The following is a 20,654-nucleotide window of genomic DNA, read 5'->3' on the forward strand; positions in this document are numbered from 1 at the left end:
CCACTGCTGCCGGTGTGGGGCTGCCCCCTCCATCACTGTCCCTGTGTGTGTGTCTGGAATGGTGCTGAGCACCGGCAGAGGCAGTGCCCTGCGCTGAGCTGCCCGTTCCCTCCTGATTGCTCCCTTCTATGGGGCTCTGCTTCCCCTCCCCACATCCTGCACCCAACGGCCCCGGTTGTGAAACAGGAGCAGGGGAAGGGGAAGCAGTGGCACCCGGGGCACGTCCCGACCTCTCGGTGGGTGCAGGGCCAGGCAGCACCCCCGTACCCCCACTGCACCCCCGGGGATGGGGACAGGGATGGAAGGAGCCGGTGGGAGCCAGGGGGAACACAGGAACTGGACATGGGGCTGTGACCCGTGTGCTGAAGGGAAGGGCTCAGTCCCTGGTGAGGTGCAGGGCACACACTGGGACAGCACATGCGGAGGAGCCACCCACCAGTGTCCCCAGTACAGGCACAGGTTGGCACCCACTGCTCAGGCTCTGTGGGTGACAATGGGTGACAAGGACACGGACACCAGGAACAGGAGGAAAATCCTTTATTGGGTCTCTGTCCCCTCTGTGCCAGTCCCCCTGCTGCCAACCATGGCTGTGCACCCTCCCCTGACCCTGAGGCTTGGATTTAGGGCTGGATGGGCCTCCTGTGCCTGCCTGCGTTGGGTGCAACAAGCCTGGAGCATCCCCATGGGTGACAAGTCCCAGCCTGGTGCCCCCCAGGGCAGAGCCAGTTGCATAGTTGTGATGTGGGGCCCTGTGGGGCCCTGTGCCCGTGGGGGAGACAGGGCAGTCCTGCAGCAGGCAGGGATGCTGGCAGCAGGCAGGGATGCTGGCAGCAGGCAGCAGGCAGTTCCTCTTCTCTGCCTGCCCCATGGAGGACGAGGGCCTCAGATCCTGGTGCAGTGAACAAAGAGCAGGCAGCAGAAAGGGCCCGGGTGGATTTGCCCTTTGGGGTGGGGGGGGTGTCCATCCCTTTGCAGTCCCCCCAGGGAGTGGGATGCAGGGAGGTACCCAAGTGATGTGCCCATGGGGAAGGGCTGGTCCTGCACCAGAGTGGAGGGATGGGGGCACTGACTGTAACCCCCCCCAGCTGCACCCCCCGGACACGAGACAGACACCACCTCACAGAGTTTAATTGGGGCAGCCCCAGCTACAGGTGTCACCCCACAGCACACAGCACGCACCCCCGGACAACACAGACACCCCACAGCAAGACAGAGGCACAGCAAAAGCACACAGCAAGACCCCTCTGTGGTGAGCCCCATGGCTGAGGGGAGGCAATGGGGCAGGGGATGCCCAGGATGTGCCAAGGGGCCGTGCATTGGCTCCATCCAGGTGCTCCATACGGGGGGGGGACAAGAGGGGATCCCCCTTTTCCTTCCTGCACTAACAGCTCCCAGGAAAACAGCAAACGAGTTGGGACCCCCCCCATGCACAGCAGGAGGGGTGAAGAGCTGAGGGTGCAGGTCCCCATCGCCACCAGCACCTACTGGTTGTCCTCTCTGGCAGCGTGCAAGGAAAGAGAGATGGGGCACAGCCCCCCCCGCTGTTAGACACAGTGAACCCCATAGCACAGGGGTGAGCCCCCACCTTGGCTCAGCCAGGGGCCCTGCACTCCCTATGTGGCTCAGAGGCAGAATGTGACCAGGCAGCAACAAACTGAGGACACCAAGGAGGGGACCCCCAAAATCCACCCCCCCCCCAGCACAAACAGCCACAGAGACACCACTGAGGACAGAGCCCCCACTTTGGGCCATGTGGGACCCCCCTCCATCCCCAGGGGCCTTACAGCGTTTGGTAGGTGCTGTCCTTGGACTTGATGAACTTGATGATGAAGAAGAGCACAGCCTGGACGCTCAGCACCAGCACGATGCCTCCCACGAAGCTGGCGGTGTCGAAGCCAGGAGGGTGGAACTCGGGGCTGCCTGTCAATGGGGCGCTGGTGCTGGTAGTCCCTATCAGACACCAGGGATGGGGGGTTATGGGTGCTGTTGGTATCCGGGGGTACCCATGCTCCTGCCAAGGGGAGGGGGTTCGGGGCCCACATGGACCCCGGTGTCTCCATGGAGAGGGATGGTTGGGTGTCCCCAGCAGCACATGGGTGCAGGGACAGGCCCAGCCCCTTCCCATGCTGGAGCAGCACATGGGAGAGGAGCCAGCGGCAAAAGGATCCTGGTGGGATCAATAATTCAGAGGGCTCTGGGCTCCGGTTACCGGCTGTAATGAGCCCAGTGCTCTCCAGTTCCCACTTCCTGGAAGAGGCTCCTGCTCCATGGCCAGCTCCTGCTCTGGACATGGCTCTTCCCAGCAGGGCTGGTTCCTGTTGGGCTGCAGGGTATGACACCCCTGGCCCCATCCTGCCATTGCTTAGGGCAGAGGACAGTGCTGTGACATGGGCACAGAGCTGGTACCTTGAAGCTCCATGGATGCAGCTCCATGGGTGGCTCTGCTCATACATGGAGGGAAGCAGCTTGTCCCATCCCATTGTCTCTTGGGGGCACCCGGACCCCCCATCCCAGCCCAGCATCCCCCAGACCCACTCACTTGGTGCATGTGTCGTTGTGTGCTCCTTGCCATGGGACCGTGGGGGCTCTTCAGTGGGGGACTTCAGCGCTGCCGGAGGATGGAGCAGAGGGAAAAGGATGTCAGGGGTATGGCTACATCCCATTTCCTTGTGCCAGGGGTGGGATCTCAGCCCCACAGCCCCGGCACCCCCAGGGTGCTGCAGGGTCTGGGGTGCTGCTGGGGTTACCTCGGCACTGGGTGCTGGTGTTGTAGAGCACACAGGTTTCCCTCATGGCCACCCCTCTCCGCATGCAGCTCCCCTTCTCTGCGGGAAGAGGATCAGGCTTTTCCTAAGGAACCTCTCAGTGAGGGGTTGGAAAGGGGAGAGCTCATTCCCAGGGGTGGGCACCCATCTGGTGTCACCTCCCATAGGGAAAAGCCCCATAAATGGCTTTGCAAACAGCTGTTCCCCATCTCCATCACTTGGTGCTGCTTCACTAGCACCTCCATGGAGGGTTCCCAGCGTTATCCCAAGCCCAGCATAGCCACTGGATCCCCTGCTCCCACCAGGATGGACATTGACCATGGGAAGCAGCCCAGCCCTCAGTGCCCCAGCCCCAATCCTCACCTGGCTCCTCGGGGGTCCCACAGTGCACCCAGATGCAGCCGGTGCTGTTGTGTGAGCTAGGGCTGCTGGTGCAGGTCTCACAGAGCTCCAGCTCTTTGCACCCTCCTGCCAAGGGGAAGGGGTGAGGCAGGGACAGCATCCGGCTCCCTCAGCCGGGATGGGGCTGGACCCACTGCTCCCTGAGGGAAGACTCTTTAGGACGCAGCAGGAGGGATGAGGGCACCTCTCGCAGCACCCACCCCATTAAACTCATCCCAGGATGAAGGTGCACCTGGAGCAATCTATAGAGGAAGCACCGTGCGCCCCACAGCACCCACAGCACCCACAGCGCCATGCAGGGCTCACCCCATCGCCCCAGCCATGGGTCACTCGGGTGCTCTGAGGTGCCTGCCTTGAGCTCATCATTAATTGATGGTGCTGTCACTGGGAGGCTGCAGTGGGGAGCTGAGCCCCAGCCCTGCCTGTGCCTTGCTGCATCCCACACCTGCACTGGGAGTCAGCTGAGATCCATCCCCACCCTGGACATGATCCCCCCCCCCCCCCCCCCCCCAGGGCTCACACTCCATCCCAAGGGGTCTTTTTGCCACGTTGGGACCATAGAACCATAGAACAGTTTGGGTTGGAAAGGACCTTAAGATCATCCAGTTCCAACCCCTGCCATGGGCAGGGACACCTCACACTAACCCAAACATCCCAACCTTGTTCTCGCTGCCCCCAATCCCCTCCATGCAGTGAGTTTCCCATCACACCACTCTTTGGGGTGCACAGATCCAGCCCCCCCCAGCCGGTAGGGCCATGCCCACTGATAGAACCCTTTGCCTTCTCCCAAAGCAAAGGGGTCACCGGTGGCACAAGGTACGGAGCGGGATGCTCTGGACCCAGTGCATGGTGTGGGGCACAGCAGGGGTATCCCCCCAGCATTGCCGGGAGCCAATGGGAAGTGGGACTTTGTTCACGAGGGTTTTGGGATTGAAGTTATTTTTACCGTGGCAGACCCGGAGCAGACGCCGGCAGCTCCCGCACCTGCCTCAGGTGTGGGGGGGACCCGAACGGACGGGGGGGGCAGCCCCGGCCCGGGGGTGCTCTGGGACACGGTGGAAATGGGGGAGGATGGAGCCGGATGGGGGGGGGGGGGGGCGGGGCAAAGCCAATTCCCATCCAGAGTTACCCTCACCATGGGCAGGGGGGGACCCTCCGCACCCCCCTTGTCCCGCACTGGGGGAACCCCTCCGAGCCCTGTGGGGTCCCAGCCCCCCGAGTTCCCCCTCCCCAACCCCGGCACCAGCGCTGGGAAGGGGCTCCCCGGGGGGGTCCTGCGGGGTTGGGGAGCAATAAAGATCCCCCCAAAAGTTCATCAGTCCCAAAGCTGCCTCCCCCCCCCCCCCCCCATGGCCGTACCTGCTTGGGAGGGCGCTGAGCGCTGCGCCCACAGCAGCGCGCACAGGAGCGCGCAGCGCAGCGCCGAGGCCATGGCCCTGCGGGAGGTGTCGGGTGCGGAGCTCAGGGAGAGCGCAGCGGGGCCGCGGGCAGATGCGCGCCCCCGGGAGGCGGCCCCGGGGGGGGGGGGGGCTGGAAGGGGCGGACCCGTCCCGTCTGGTCCCGCCCCGCTCCGCCCCGCCCGGCCCGGGCACGGGGGGGGCTCCGGTTGTGCTGCCCCCCCCCGTTATCCTCCCATCACCGCCCCATCGTGTGCGCGCTGCAGTGACCGGGGGAAGGTCCTGTCCCGGGGTCTGCACCCCCAGCGCGCAGTGCACTGGATGCACTGCACACACTGCACACACTGCTCGTTGTGTGTGCACTACCCTCACCGCACGTGGTGTGTGCCCTACCCACACTGCACACTGCCTGTACACTGCGTGCAATGCACTCACTGTATGCCTTTTACACTGCCTGTGCACTGCACTGTGTTCACTGCACTCACTGCACACACTGCTCGCTGTGGGTGCACTGCCCTCACCGCACGTGGTGTGTGCCCTACACACACTGCACACCGCCTGTACACTGCGTGCAGTGCACTCACTGTACGCCTTCTACACTGACTGTGCACTGCACTGCGTGCACTGCACTCGCTGCGTGCCCTGCACACTGCCTGTACACTGCCTGCACTACACTCACTGTATGCCTTCTACACTGCCTGTGCACTGCACTGTGTTTGCTGCACTCACTGCATGCCCTGCACACCCTATGCACTGCACACCCTGCGCACCCTGCGCACTGCACACCCTGCGCACTGCACACCCTGCGCACTGCACACCCTGAGCACAGCACACCCTCCACGCACTGCACACCCTGCGCACTGCACACTGCACACCCTGCCCGCACTCTGCCCTCTCCGTGCAGTGACTGAGCACCGCACTCACCGCACACGCACCCCAGAGCCGCTCCCTCTCCGTGCCCTGTGCCCCGCGGGTGCCTCCGCCGCTCCCCCCCGGGCCACGGCCCCCGAGCTGCGGGTGGGATCCGGACGCGTTCAGCACCGCGAACAGCTCCCTCCGGACCGGACCGGATCGGACCCGACCCCCGCAGGGTCCCGCACCGCTCCCGTCCCGGCCGGGCTAACCCCCCCCCCCGGGATGCTCAGCGCTGGGCTTCGAGGAACTGAAGAGGGGGGAGCGTCCCGGCAGTGTCCGGTGGGGGGGACGCCTCTTCCCCCCCCCCCTCCTCCTCCTCCTCCTCCTCCTCCTCCCCCTCCCTATCGCTGCCAGCCGCTTTCCCGAACCCCCCCTCCGCTCCGGCCCTTCCCGCTTCTCCCGTCCATGAATTATTCATCCCCTCATGGGAAAGCCGTCGGGGAAGTGGGGGGAGGGGGGGTTCTGACCCCCCCTTTGTGCTGGGGGGGGGAACCCCCGTTTGTCCCCGGGCCGCCCCCTTCACCCCCCGTGGAACCCCCAGATCCCTGCAGCGCGGGGGAAGGCACAAGGGACCCCCCCCTCCTCTGATGGACGGGGCGGGGGGGCCCCGGTGGGCAGGTGGGTGACAAGGACGGACGTAGGAGGGAGCCGGGGGCGGCGGGGGCCGGGGGGGCTCTGGTTTTATGAATGGGCTGCTCCAGCCCCGATGCGATTACTATGCGGCGCACCTCACAGGGCGCTGATTGGCTCCGGCGCGTCATTGACGTCACAGAGGGAGAACGGGGAGGGGGGGGGGCTGTGAGTCAACCCTCTCCCCCTCCCCATCACCCCCAATTCTCCCCCCCCACCGCGGGGCTCGGTCCCTATAAGTCGGCAGCGCCCATGACAGCGGCGCCCGGGGCCGGGCTGAGCATCCCGGCAGGTGAGTGAGCGGCACCGGGATGTGGGGGACACCGGGATGTGGGGGGACACCGGGATGTGGGGGACACCGGGATGTGGGGGGACACCGGGATGTGGGGGGACACCGGGATGTGGGGGACACCGGGATGTGGGGGACACCGGGATGTGGGGGGACACCGGGATGTGTCCAGAGAGGGAGTAAAGGGGGATTCCCCCTGTTGGGGGGCTGATGGTGGGGCTGGAATGGGGCCGATGTCATTCACCTGCTGTTCGGGTTTCCACCCTTGGGTCCCGACGCTCCGGGGATGGGCAGTGGAGGGATGTAGGTCCTGTGTTTATCCACCCAAACAGTGCAGTGCAGAGCGCTAGGGGGTAGGGGGATGTGTTGTGCCCCCCCCCCCCCCTTGTTCATGTATTGGGTTTATTTGCTTGCAAATGAATTAAAACCAACCAAACGCCCCCTCCAGGAGCGAACACCCTTCAACACACAGCTCTGCCCCCCTCCTGGGGATGGGGGCACCCCGGGTCTGGTGTCCCCCCAGAAGTTGGAACCAGATGAGCTTTAAGCTCCTTTGAACCCAAACCAGTGGGCAGCTCTATGAAAAGACCCTGCCTGGATGGGGGGTGACAACATGGGGACCCAGTGGGTGCTGGTGTGGGTGGTGGGCACTGAGGGGCTGCCCTTGTTCTCCACCAGCATGATGGGGGAAAAGCCCCCCAACTCCAGCGAGAGCCATCGAGCCTGGTTGGCAGCCAGGAACAGCAGCAGTAGCTCCTTGGACTTGGAGTCCGTGGTGCAGCCCCTTGCCTTGAACCCATGGGATGTTGTCCTCTGCATCTCCGGGACCATCATCTCCTGTGAGAACGCTGTTGTGGTGGTGGTGATCTCCTACAGCCCAGCTTTCCGGGCTCCCATGTTCCTCCTCATCGGCAGCTTGGCCACAGCAGACCTGCTGGCTGGGTTGGGCTTGATCCTGCACTTTGCCTTTGTCTACCTCATCCCATCGGAGGTGATCAGCCTGCTCACCATGGGGCTCCTGGTCACCTCCTTCATCGCCAGCGTCAGCAGCTTGCTGGCCATCACCATCGACCGCTACCTGTCCCTATACAACGCCCTGACCTACTACTCGGAGAGGACAGTGACCAGGACTTACCTCATGTTGATCCTCACCTGGGGAGCCTCCATTTGCTATGGGCTCCTACCCATCATGGGCTGGAACTGCCTGAAGGAGCCCTCTGCCTGCAGCATCGTCAAGCCCTTGACGAAGAACCACCTCATCATCCTCTCGGTCTCCTTCTTCCTGGTGTTCGCGGTGATGCTGCAGCTCTACGTGCAGATCTGCAGGCTCATCCACCACCATGCCCACCAGATCGCCCTCCAGAGACACTTCCTGGCCACTTCCCACTACGTCACCACCCGGAAGGGCATCGCCACCTTGGCCATCATCCTGGGCACCTTCGCCTCGTGCTGGTTGCCCTTTGCCATCTACTGCCTGCTTGGGGACCACAGCTACCCGGCCCTCTACACCTATGTCACCCTCCTCCCTGCCACCTACAACTCCATGATCAACCCCATCATCTATGCCTTCAGGAACCAGGAGATCCAGAGGGTGCTGTGGGCCGTGTGCTGCGGGTGCTTGTCCTCCACGGTGCCATTCCGCTCCTGCTCCCCCAGTGACGTCTGACACAGCCTGGCCCTCTCAGACCCCTTCTCATCCCCTTGGAATCAGGCAGCTCTTCCCAACCCCGTCCTTTTGGGCTTCTCCTCTTCTATTTCCCCACTTTTTGAGTTGACAGAGAGAAAAACATATTTTCTAACCATGAGATATATATATGGGGTGGGGGAATCCTCATATTTTCTTTACATCTATTGATGATGCTTTATTTTTCTAAGGGAGGACGTTCATTCACCTCTTGTGTTACAGCCTCGTTCTTTACATCAGAGAATGAATGTGTTTTGTACATTAGGGGCCGGGGGGGGGGATGCACTCGCAGGAGGGGGTCTCAAACCCACCCTTCTCCCATCCATCCGCTTATTTATTAGCTTTAATTAGCATCCAATGGGATTTTAAGCCCTCCCTTTAAGCTGCCGGCTCCGCGCTGGGGGCTGCTGCCCTCTAGTGCTCGCTGCCTTCGGGTCCCCCCCTCGCAGCGCTCCCCTGCCGATGCCTTTGCACTGGGGCTGCATTGGCACATGGGGGTGCTGGGGACCCTGCGGTGGGTGCTGACGATGGGGGGGGGGGGATGCTTCTTGTTTACAGACATTGGGGATGGGGGGAATAAAAGTGCTTTGTGATACGAGGAGCTGCTGTTGATGGGATGGGGGAGTCTGCTGGGGGGGGTGTCCTATGTTGTCACCCCACATCCAGGAAGTCTTCACAATAGAGCCATAGGTTTGGGATTAAGGGAGGTTAAAGGTTTCCTGCAGCCCCTTTAGGCACTGGAGCTGCTCTCAGGTCTCCCCTTCTCTCATCCAGGCTGCCCCAGCTCTCCCAGCCTGGCTCCGGAGCAGGGATGCTCCAGCCCTGCAGCAGCTCCATGGCTCCAACAGCTCCACATCCCCCTTGTTTCCCTTGCTCCTGGTGCAGAAATCCCAAGCGACAGCACTTCCCCCTCCCATCACATCCTGTTAGCAGGAGCCGGCCCCTGCGGAGCCTTCCCCATCCTCATCCTCACGGCACCCAGCAGGCGGAGGGGCCGCATCTGGCCTGGGGCTGTTCAGGCTGCCTCCATCACCCCCCAGCCCTGCTCCTGGTGCAGGGGCTCTACCCAGGACCCCATGGCTTACACTGCAGGAGACAGGGCTCAGAGGAGATGTGAGGTTCCCATCGCTGCTGCCCATGCCACAAGGTTAATGATGGCAAAGCCAATCAGGGCAGCTCAGCCTCTGTGCCCACAGCTCCCATGCCCCTGCCCACCCCGTGCTGTGATGGGGTTATGGCAGCAAAGCATCAAGATGAGGAAATGGGGCTGGGCTTAGCAGTGGGAACAGGGAATGTGGGGGTCCCATAGTCCCCACTGAGGTTGAGTCCAGGAGAAAGAGGCAAAGCTCAGGGTTGAAGCCTCCCATGTCCTGGGGCTGAGCTGGGGCACATCCATCCATCCATGAACGCATCCATCCCTCATCCCTCTCTCAGCAGTGAGAGGTGCTGTGATTGATTCCCAGCCCTGCTTTAGTCACAGGCAGCTGGTACCTGTCACCTCCCTGAGGACCGGATGCTGTAGGTATGGGGGTGAAGGCAGCACCACGCAGGGCTGCTGGTGGGATGGGATGGGTGGGAGGCGGGATGGGGTCCCCACATTCACCTGGGGCACAGACCAGCATTAAAGCCCCCCCAAAACCCAGCCCCATGTCACATCAGACCAAGGGGCCAGAGCCCCCCATAATCATCCACATGATTCCCTGCTGCCAACAGCCACTGTGGGCCACATCCTGGCTGGAGAATGCATCCTTCAGCTCCTACCTGTGTCCAGATCCCTCTGGCCAGCGCGGATGTGGAAAGCCGAGTCCGGATGAAGCCAGGACCCCACCACAGGGCTGGATGCTCTCCTGTTACAGCAGTGAATCCAGAGCCATTCCCGGCTGCTCCAGGCCTTGGGGAATGGAGCAGGATAACAGCCCCCAGCAGGGCCCAGCCTGCTCTGCTCTTGGGTGGAGAAAGATGCTGAAAGGCATCACCCAGCTGTGAGACACATCTGGCAGCCCTGCCCAGCACATGCTGCAAGCCACAGGAGCCTCCTGTCTCCGAGCTGGGGGCTCTGGGCAGCCCTTGCCCCCTTGGTCACAGCCCTTTGCCCCCCCAGTTGGGAGCAGCGATGTGGGGCAGAGTTAAGCCCCATTGCCAGGCTGGGAATGCCGGGCAGGGAGCTCTGGTTCTGGGTTCCATTGAATGAGGAACCTCAGCCCTGGCTTTGGGGGATTTGGTTTCCTTGGAAGCGGGAGCAGGCAGGAAATGAAGGGAAGGCAGCCCTGCTCCAAAGGGCTTTACCGAATGCCGAAGGCAGCAGGAGGCATTTCCTGGTGCAGGCTGTGGAGCATCATTCCCGGCTCCCACCGGAGGCATCACCGGCGCTTCCCGGGATGAGAGCGTGTTCCAGGTGGGAAGCGGGTGTCTCCCCAGCGCCCTGCAGCAACACGGGATGGAGAAGGTGCCCTGAGCTTAGGGATGCAGGGCTCCGAGGCTGGCTCTGCCTGGCTGCCTTAAGCCGTCCCCATGCAATCCCTGTCCTTTGCTGAGCTCTGCCCTGCCAGCCTGCAGCAGCTCGAGCTCCAAATCCATAATTCCTCTGGCACCCTGTGGTTGTTTGTGAGCTGCTGTGAGCAGATGGAAGAGTTCTGGATAAAGCCATCCGCAGCACGGGAGCCTTCCCCACACAGCCGCGTAGGCACCGGCGAAGGCAGGAGGAGGGAGGAATGGGAAGGAAAGGAATGGAAAGGGAATGGAAAGGAAAGGGAAAGGCAGCAAGAAGGAGTCAGTTCAGCCATTGCTTCCATCCCCGCACACCTACACACGGGAGCAGGGTGACATTGGCACGCCGGGAGCGAGGGCTGGAAACACTGATCCGAGCTGGCAGCGGGTCCCAGAGGGGGGATGAAGGGATTGGAGCTGACGTCAGTGCTGGAAGGGACACGCAGCCCACCCGGCCTGGCCTGGCACCTCCGTGATGGAGAGCATTGGATATGGAGAGCATTGGATAGTGCTGGGAAATGGGGCCGGTGCTGAGCCCTGGGCCAGGGATGCGCAGCACAGGCTGGGGACAAGGCCCAGCCCCACAGTGCAGCTCCCTCACCTCCTCCATAGGGATCTGCTGGGTTCAGGATTCATCTCAGAGCATCCCCACTGGGCTTGTCCTCCCTGTGCCAAGCTGAACCCAGGGAGCAGCAGCACAGAGCTCTCCCCATCACACTGGGGCTGCTAAGGAAGGTGGATCTGGGGCTGGATTTCCCTTTTAGGGGAATAAACCAGCACAACACCCCCCAATCCCCCCCAGTCTCAAAGGCTGGCACCCCAAAAGCACTGATTTAGCCCTGGCCACAAGCATGAAGGGAGCCAGGGTACCGGCTGCTGCCCCAGTTCCAGATGGATCCAAAAGCTGCGATACGGGAAGCATGGAAGCCCAAGAGATCCCTCCTTCCCCTGCCCTCGGTGCCCCAGCACGACTAAAGGGCTTGCTTGTTCAGAAGCTGGCAAGGCCAATTAATCTAATGAGGTTTTGCAGCCAGGGACTATTGTCAGCCAAGAAAGGCAGAGAGCTGCAGAGCGAGCGCACGGGTGGCTCCTGGAAGCCAAGGGAATTTGGCAGCGCAGAGCTCAGCACAGGCAGGGATGAGGAGCAGCAGGGATGGAGCCTTTTGTTGCTCTGCACCAACTGGCACAGCAAACCCGAGCCCAGACGTGGCACCTGAACACAGGGCCTGGAGCCACGGCTGCTGCGGCTGGGGCCAGCAAAGGGACCCTGCGAGGCTCAAAGGGAAGCAGCAACTGCAGCTCCCTCCCACCCCAGCTGCAGTGGCTCATTCCTATGGCAGGGAGCACCCCAGGGAACCAGGAGCTCCTGCCTTGGCACCCACCAAAGCACCCGCAGCCATAACCCTCAACCCACCTTGGCACGCTGTGGAAGAGGCTCCTGCAGGGATGGTGTGTGCAGCACAGCTCTGGGGGCTGCTGCTCTCCTCCATCCATGTGCCCGGGCACCTGCAGGCAGGATGCAGGCTGGGTGCTGGATGGAACTGATTACAGCCCAAGTGATGCCATGGAGATGATGCGAGGGCTGGAGCATCCCTGCTCCGGAGCCAGGCTGGGGAGAGAAGGCTCCTGAAGGAGCAGCTCCAGTGCCTAAAGGGGCGCATTGAAGCTGGAGAGGGGCTTGGGACAGGGCCTGTCCCCCCTGCTCTTGTGGGAGGTGTCCCTGGATGAGCTTTAAGGTCCCTTCCAACCCAAACCAGGCTGGGATTCTATGGAATTGCAGCACCCCCCAGTCCAGGATCTGCCCCTGTCCACATGCCCAAGCCCACGGCAGGGTCCTCACTGTGTGCCCGCAGTAACACACCAGGCACTGGTTGGATTCAAAGGTTTTATCAAGTTTATAGTTTTTAAAAAAGGATCAAAAAATTATTAATTTCTCTTTTTTTTTTTTACATGTACATTACAAAAATCTGCAATCGGGAAATCTTCATCCAGGGGTTTCTGAGCTGATTTTGACCATCAAAGCAGCAGGAAAAGCCTGGCTTACCCAGCAACCGAGAGGGAGAAGCACAGACAGCGCAGGGGGAGCCAGGAGGCAGTGAGGATACGGATACGGACACAGGCTGGGCTCTGCTCCCACAGCAGCTTGCAGCTGCATCTGTGCACATGAGGCAGCAGAGCCCAGGCATCAGTGTTTGTCTGCAGGGGTAGGAAAACCCCACAGCTCTGCTCAGGAGCAGAGTTTAGGGTTGAAACCGGTGCCATGCGAGGAACCCCTGCACCCTGAGAGCATCCCTCACTGCATCCGACCCCCAGCCTGGCTGGGTCCTCCAAGGGCACTTCCCAGCTCATCTCCTGCCTCAGCTTCTGCTCAGCAATCAACCCCTAAGATCCAAGTGGAATAATTAACTCTTATAAATATATTTATATCATGTAGGAAAATAAGGCACTTGAGGAGGGTTACAGCTCTAGGTCTAAGTCTATGGCGTTCTAACCGGGAAGGAACAAGGGGTTAGTTTCTGAAATGAATTAAAATGAATGTTAATACAGGAATAAACACATCGGATCCACTTCCCACTTCAAGGCTTTGTTTCAGAAGCAAGAGGAGAATGCACACCCTTTCCCCCCCCCCAAATCCAACAGGAATGAATCTGGCCTCTGCCCCCCACCGAGCCCTGCGTCAAGGACAGGTAATTCCCAAGGAGGCACCTTCAGGAAGTTCATGGATTGAATAATAATAGGGACCAACACATCCCTTCCCTGGAACAACGTTCCCTGGTTTCTGGTCCATGTGGGACCCCAGGAGCCCCTTTCCTGGCTCTGCTCTGGGGCTTGGAGCCTGATAAGGAGAGGAGAAGGCAGTGAAGGTCACCGGCTGCGGAGGCTCCAGGCTGAGCCCGTGGAGCCGGGATGAGGTTTTCCCTGGGAAGGGGGGTGGAGGGGGAAGAGGCTGCTGGGAGCAGCAGCCAAGCACTGCGGGCGAGGACACCGGGAGAATGGTTAACCAGGAGCAGGGATCGGGAAGGGGAAGGCAGCAGGAGCCTGCCCCAGCCTGCAACCCGCAGCAAGCGGGATGGAGAACGGCTGCTCCGGCTCTGCAGATCCGTATGGATACAGGTTGGGATGACATGGGAAAGAGGGGGTCCTCCTGGGGAGGCAGAGAGGAGGGAGGATTCCAACTGCCAGCTCTTGCTTTTGGCTTTGTGAAATGCTTGAGGCTTGCCTGCCACAGGGAAAGGAAGGAGGAGGCTCACATGGAATGACATGGATTGCAGGGGAGCCCAGCACAGCCCCTTGGTCGACATGGGGCAGCAGGCCTGCAGCTCCAGCACAGCTGCTGTGCCTTGCAAAGGTTGTTTTTGGCACCTCTCCTCTTCCCCTACTGCTTTCAGAACTATTCAGCTTACTTGGTGGCCCATTTTGCAATGCTCCTCAAAGGCAGCTGCTTTCATGCAGTTGTTTCTCAGGGATCACCACATCAGGCTCCTTGTGCAATCAAAGCAGATTTAAACCCCACCAATGAGCCTTCCCTACCTGTCCACAACCCAGCTGAGCTCCTGCAGTCTGATTCTGCTGGTCTGAAGGCAGAGGATGGTAACCAGCAGGCCTGCATGGACAAAGCAGTGTCCCTCCTGCTGCCAGGAGAGCCCTGCAAGCAAGGGAAGCAGGCAGAGAAGCCAACTTCCCACTGGATCGCCCACACAGCAGCCTTGTGCAACAGGAACCGTGTCCCCAGCACCCTGAGGCACAGCCCTGCCTCACAGCCCATCCATCTGGGCCATGGAGAGTATGGCACTTGCTTGGATTTCCCACGACAGGAATACTCACTCCCCCTATCTCCACAGGGATTGAGGCTCTAGTTAAGGCAATTTAAACTGAAGCCAGGTTTGGCATTGGCAAGTTCCTCGCTTCCCTGTGTGCTAATGCTGTCAGCCTGGGTTAGCTCAAAGGTCTGTTTTCCCCAGGAACCTGTCTCCAAGGGAAGCCAGAGGAGGATGCTTATGGGAAGAGCAGGAAAACAAGAGGCAGAGGCTCTGCTCTCCCCCCCCTCACCCAGCTTGCAGCAATCAGCACTTCCCATTGCCAAGTCTCTCTCACCAGCACCCGAGGGGTTTGTTCTCTCTTCCAGAACCTGGAACTGGTGCTGCTCACATGTTCCCAGCCCATGGGGATGCCTCGGAGTCTACGCCCTTCGCATCCTGCCTGGCTTTACAGGCACAAGCTCCTGCTTTAGCAGTCCTATAAATCAGGGTCACACTGGATCTCAGCTGGATCCACACCCCACAAAAGCTCTGGCAAAGACACGCACACAAGGCATCAGGAAGAACACAATGGCACGAACTGAAGGCATCAGTCAAAGCCCAAGAAGGATTTGCAGCAAGCTGGCAGCCTCCGGCTGGGCCTGGCCTTCCAGGTATGAGCAACACCATTAAACCAGAGGAGAAGGAACAGGCACAGGCTGGCAATACTTGACAGCAGGAAAGGCAAAGAGGCTGGAGGAACATGCAGCTGGTCCCACCCCACCACAGCTGGACCCGTGATCTCCAAAAGGCTTTGGAATTGCTTTCTGGCATGAACCCAACTGAAAGAGTCATGTTCAGATTACAAGACACATCTGTGGCATCAGGGGTATTTGTTTCTGCGTTCCCAAGATAGGCTTATATGCTATGGAAGGGAATATAAACCAGGAACAAAACCTAGGTCAAGTCCACCATTTTCTCCCCTTGCCAGTCCTGGATGTGGAGTGAGCAGCCTGGGAATTCACAGGGTTAGTGGGGAGGAGAAATGTCTGCTTAAAATTAACTAATGAATTAGAATCACAAAATTAAAGGAAACGAAGTGGGTTAGGTCTGATGGGCAACTCAGTTCCCACACAAGATGGTTTTAGGCACAGAAATCCCCCTCCTTTGGAGTAAGGGAAGAGGAAGCCAAGGAAATACCAGCTCCTAAAGTCCCCGTGTACATGGTCACCCCATTGGAAAGCACCTCTCCAAACTGCCTGCAGCATTGCCAAAGATGGCCCAAGTGTCTGGTGCTCAGAGAACTTCCCCCCACACTATTACCCTGCTGGAGGCACCAGTTGAAACCCTCAGTGTGAACTGGAGGCATCAACAGAGCAGTTTCACCACAGATGTGTCCCATAGGGACAGTGGCTCTGCTCTCCCACAGGTGGGGACTGAGGAACTGTTCTGCCCCAGCTTTGCATCCCCTTTGGGCAAGTCTCCTTTGGCCAAGCAGGCCAGGAGGCTGCAGGAAGGTAAAGGCAGCTTTTACCATTAAAGAACTCCCTCCTCACATTGCCCCCAGAGCCCTGGAGGAGGAAGCAGACCCCAAGCAGGGCAGTCTGGAATTCATCCTTGGGGGTGAGAGGGGAAATCATTGTGCGCTATTGCCAAAACCTGACGATTTGACAGTGGGATGCAGCAGAGAACTGACATTTCGAGCCCATTTTCTTGCAGCACTACCAGTGTTCACTGGCAAGGGAGAGCCATCAGATCAACTGTCTGCCGTTGCCATGAGAAAACCAGCTGAAAATGTCCTTCATCTGAAAGGCCATCCGGCCGCACCAGGATCATCCATCTTTACTTTCAAAATCCCTCCGGACGGAGGGTTTAGATGTGCTCTGCCTGGTGGCATCGAGAAGCTGGAGGTTTAGCTCTCTTTTAAATAAGCAACCGTTACACCCCCTCCAGCTAAATCCCAACACCACCTTGGCACTGTCTGCGAGGAGACCTTTGGAAAAGGCAGAGCACAAAGCACAGCTACAGCCGGAGGGGGAGGGAGAGGGGAGATATGCTGCTGGCTCTCTGAAAACCCTTGGCACATCTTTGGTTACGGGTTGAAAAGGGAAGTGGTGGAAGGTTTGGCCACCTGATTCTTTAAGAGGCGGTTAGCTTAGGAGAGAAGGGGAAGGAGGGGACTGGGCTCTGGTTAATCCGACCATTCGTCCTCATCGAACTCGGAAGAGTCGTCCTCAGAGTCGCTGTACTCCACAGCGATGCGGCGCGACAGGATCGTGGCCACATCATTGCCCACAACGTCCCGCTTCTCCTGCTCCCGCTGCTCCTCCACCTTGCGAAGCTGGAAGCCTGGTGGGAAAGAAGGCAACAGACGGGATCATGCAAAGGCTTTGGTCACACTGAGATCTCCAAAGCAGCCATCCCTGTGACACAGTCCTCTGGGCAAGGCAGCCTGTCTTGGACACGCTGTGGGATAACACTGATGGTGAATGACAGGTAAGACAGGCTGGGTGGGCAGGTGGGAATTGTTTCCATGCTCCTCTGAGGGGTAATCACCACTAACCCTACCCAATCCACTCACAAAACTGGACCACTCGGTTGCCAGCACTGCTGTCTCCAAAGGTGCAGGTGGAGCTGTAAAACCTAGCGAGGTGGTCAGACAAGGAGGTACCACAAGGGACAGGTCTCGAGCAGTGAGGCACTCACACCACTGCTCAGGAGATGGCTCCCAGGGGCTCTTCACACGGGTGTATGAGGTTTTCCAGAGGCAAAGGAGAAAGCACTGAAACAAATCCTTACCCTGGCGAATAGCTGAAAGCAGATCACTCCTGGCATCGCTAACCGCAGGCAAGGATGACTTGGGCTTGGAGGTGGAGGTGTCTGAGGGTGGAGGGGGAGGCGGGGGGCCATCCAGGCCACCAGAAGATAGAGGGGGTGGGCCAGGAGGCGGTGGTGGTGGAGGGGGAGGCGGCGCGCTCCCACTGCCCGCCTGCGGCAGCGGAGGTGGCAGCACGCTGGCATACTCGACTGCTGGAGGGGGAGATGGGGGTGGTGGGGCAGCAAACTCGGGGTGAGGAGGGAAAGAAGGGGGGGAGGGTGGGGGTGGTGTTCCCGGTGACGGGAATCCCATAGGAGGTGGTGGAGGGGGCACATTGCCCATCAGTGGTGGTGGTGGTGGTGGCGCTGGTGGGGGAGCAAAGCCCGGCCTGGTGGTTGAGGGGGATCCAATGGGAGGAGCTGGTGGTGGGTGGCTGGGGCTGACCAGGCTGGATCGTTTGGTCCCTCCAGAACCAGAACCTCTTTGGTTGTCTATGGGATAGCTGTGGGAGCAGAGAGAAAGAAGGCTATTAGTTATGTAGACTGTACAATGCCAATGCTAATGCAAATCATGTGTGTTTGTTGCAGTGCAGACAAAAATATCCAAGTTCCAGCTTCAAGTGGTGTTTCCAGGAGACCTCACTCCTCAGTTTTAATTCCCTTGCAGTGTTTCTGTTGGCCTACAGCACCAGAACAAAGGAAGGCTTCTGCGGACTGGCAGGAATGCTATCACCCATCCCATCTCCCATGCTGGCAAGAACACGAGCCATCTCACCTCCACGCCAAAGGCCAGGCATCAGGGCTGAGCTCAGAGCAGCATCCTGGCTTAAGAGCTCCTGCAGCAATGCAAGACACTACCCCTGAAAGCTGAGGTCAGCCTCCTGACACCCCGAGCAGGGATGTCTACCAGGATATATCATACCAAATATCCTGGTGGGAATGCAAGGGAAGCATACGCTCTGAGCACCTGCTGGGAACAGATCTCTGCACTGGGTTCCATGGCTCAGAGCTTGAGTGCGGCAGCCATGACTCTGAGCTGGCTGTGGGGAGTGAAGATGTGGGAACCCAACATGCTCTTAGGCGATGCAGGAGTGACTGAATCTCCCATTTAGGGAAGTACCAGAGAACACTACTGCCCATAAGACACTATAATATCCCATGGATGTGTAAAGGAAGTCCTAAACTGACATCTCCTTCTGCAGTAAGACAGTAACAGTGTTGATCTGAGACAGACTACTGGGGATCAAACCTCACCCCTGGAGTTCTTTATAAACAAGCACCAAAACAAAACCAGGGAAGGGAGAACTCTGTGGCTAGGCAGAGATCTAAGCAACTGCATAAGGCAGCATCTGAAAGCTCATTTCTGCTCTGCCCTAGAGGAACACACTGCTTGGTCTCTCTGACACATCAGAAGAGCCTTTTCTACAGCACTGCTGCCTTTGGATAAGATGGAGACAAGCTAAAACAGTCCTGTCTACCTGACATAGCCCCTCCTGCTACTCTTGACTGGTTTACTGCCTTAGATTTACTCTTGTTCCACCCCTTGTGTCCTGAGCCACTGCTGGCCCATGACTCCCCTCTCCAGAGGTGACTGGAAGTCACCATTTCATCTGACACAAAGCAGCTGCCCTGAACTTGCACCAAAGTCTCTGGGAAGGAGTCAGCTGTGTGCTCGAGTCCCTTACATTTAACTACATCTACATCTTCAGTGCCCATGTCAACGATCACAGGGCAACTAGTAACAAAACACAGAGATGAAAGAAGGCTTATTTGCAAAGCTCTATCAGGAACTACAGGGTCTACTGCACTTGAAAACCAACATAATGGAGCCAGATCAACTGGGACCCTGGTCTTACAGAACATGAAGTAAATCTGCTCTAGCTCTCCCCAAGCCCATTCTGCCCTTCTCTATGGGAACAAGGAGAGTGGTTGGGATTTATGGATGTGCTGCCTGTGCCTCTGTCCCTGCCTGCAATTGCACATCCCCTCAGACAGGAGCATTCTGGTTCCCATACAACACCCGTCAGGAAGTTATGCTGAACTATCTCAGCCTGTCTCATGTCATCCTTTTACACCACCTACTACTCCTCGGTGACAGAAGGGATCCCGTAGGCTTACCTAAATTCCACCGGGGGTGGAGGCAGGCTGTCATCTGGGAATGAAGGAGGTGGTGGCACAATAGAGTCAGTCTGCGGCGGTGGCGGGTAGCAGTTCACGTCCATGCTTTCGTTGGAACCGATGCTGCCGTTCTGATACACCATGTTAGAGGGGTACCTGGGTGGAAGCAAGACAAGCAAACGTGTTGGAAGGGTTCAGGCAATGTCTAAAGCTCCTTTTCCCCCTCACTCACAAGAGGTCTACCTCCTGGAAGGGTTACAACAACCAACCGTGCAGCAGCTCAACCGCCAAACAGCAGTGATATTACCACATGGATGGCTCAACCTTCAAGGTGCAGAAATGAGCTTTTCCAGCAGGAAAAGCTTTTCCCACCACAGTGGGACCTGCCTTTTGGTGGGACCTTAACAACCACCACAACAGGACACACAAACCAAATCCTGAAAGAAACATAAGGGAAAAAAGACTGTTTCTCAAAGCATCCTACGTGATGAACTATGCAGAGCTGCATTGGTTTGCTCTGCATAATTCCTTGGCTAGAGCTTACCCAGATGCTCTCCTGTTTGTTTGTTGCTACCACACAGCACAACAGCATGAGGATAGAGTTCAGAGAGCAAGAAAACACTGAAATAAAAGCCATTTCCATTAACATTCTTAACAACCTGCACTTGAAGGACTCCCAGTGGCACTGGGCATCCTTAGTGTCAAAAAGAGATACTCAAAGATGCCACACAAGTAAGCTGGAGAACAGAGTAGCAACAAGAACCCAAGAAACAGCAATGCCATTAAAAGCAAGGATCCAAAGCTCTTCCTTCAGTTTCAGATGATTCTCCTGCTCAACTTCCTCTGAGCTCATTTCACTGGGGGGGGGGTGAAACCACCCCATTTCCTGGGGTTCTGGACCTCAAGCGAATTCAAAGGCACGAACATGCTTCCATGTGAAAAGAGGAGCAAGGAAATGGTGCTGTTGTGCTGCTCCATTCCTCTGCTAGAAACCAAACCTGTTCTCCTATTAAACTAAAAGCAAGTTTTATTTTTAGCTGGAAGAGTGTGATTTAAAGAGAGATTTTTCTCTTCTATGAAAGGAAGCTGCAAGGAGCGAGCAAGTGAGCAGTGCATTGTGGGGAATTCGGTCTGCTTCCAGCCTTGCTGGTGTCAAAAGTTAAATGAATTCCCAAGCCAGAAGTGCTAAAGAGAGATCTGGAGCTTGAAATACTTGGATGGGGACAGCCCCCGCTTCGAGATGAGGGTGTGAAGAGCCATTTGGGAAATGTAACAAAGCAATCACACAATGCCACCGTGATGCCACCCCGCTCCCCAGCGTAAGGCCCAGGGCACGGTGATGGGGTAGGGAGCCAAGGCTCTCAACACTTCTGTGCCCACAAGACAGGCAGCTGAGAGCAGACTTGCTACCAA

General features: G+C 58.6%; 3 protein-coding genes across 4 annotated transcripts in view; 1 reads left to right on the forward strand and 2 right to left on the reverse strand.

Moving 5' to 3' along the window:
• Positions 1–606: 606 nt before the first annotated feature.
• CD164L2 (CD164 molecule like 2) lies at positions 607–4,667 on the reverse strand. The gene is made up of 6 exons (XM_034069263.1): positions 4,527–4,667; positions 3,129–3,233; positions 2,748–2,825; positions 2,540–2,608; positions 1,785–1,950; positions 607–889 (listed from the first exon to the last, which is right to left on the reverse strand). Exons 1-6 carry the CDS (start codon positions 4,597–4,599, stop codon positions 883–885), a joined length of 498 nt encoding a protein of 165 aa, XP_033925154.1. The 5' UTR covers positions 4,600–4,667; the 3' UTR covers positions 607–882.
• Positions 4,668–7,077: 2,410 nt separating this feature from the next.
• On the forward strand, positions 7,078–8,064 carry GPR3 (G protein-coupled receptor 3). Its single transcript, XM_005139983.4, has one exon. It carries the CDS (start codon positions 7,078–7,080, stop codon positions 8,062–8,064), a length of 987 nt encoding a protein of 328 aa, XP_005140040.4.
• A 5,183-nt stretch (positions 8,065–13,247) lies between these two features.
• WASF2 (WASP family member 2) overlaps positions 13,248–20,654 on the reverse strand; it is a 30,142-nt gene continuing 22,735 nt past the window's right edge. For both annotated transcript variants that reach the window (XM_034069207.1, XM_013130881.3), the window contains exons 7-9: positions 19,242–19,397; positions 17,106–17,626; positions 13,248–16,655 (exon numbers count right to left, since the gene is read on the reverse strand). In XM_034069207.1, coding sequence (XP_033925098.1) covers positions 16,498–16,655; positions 17,106–17,626; positions 19,242–19,397 — 835 coding nt within the window. In that variant the 3' untranslated portion in view covers positions 13,248–16,497. The remainder of the gene's footprint in view (positions 16,656–17,105; positions 17,627–19,241; positions 19,398–20,654) is intronic.

This window comes from Melopsittacus undulatus, chromosome 14, assembly GCF_012275295.1.
Source record: "Melopsittacus undulatus isolate bMelUnd1 chromosome 14, bMelUnd1.mat.Z, whole genome shotgun sequence".
Taxonomy (NCBI): Eukaryota; Metazoa; Chordata; class Aves; order Psittaciformes; family Psittaculidae; genus Melopsittacus; species Melopsittacus undulatus.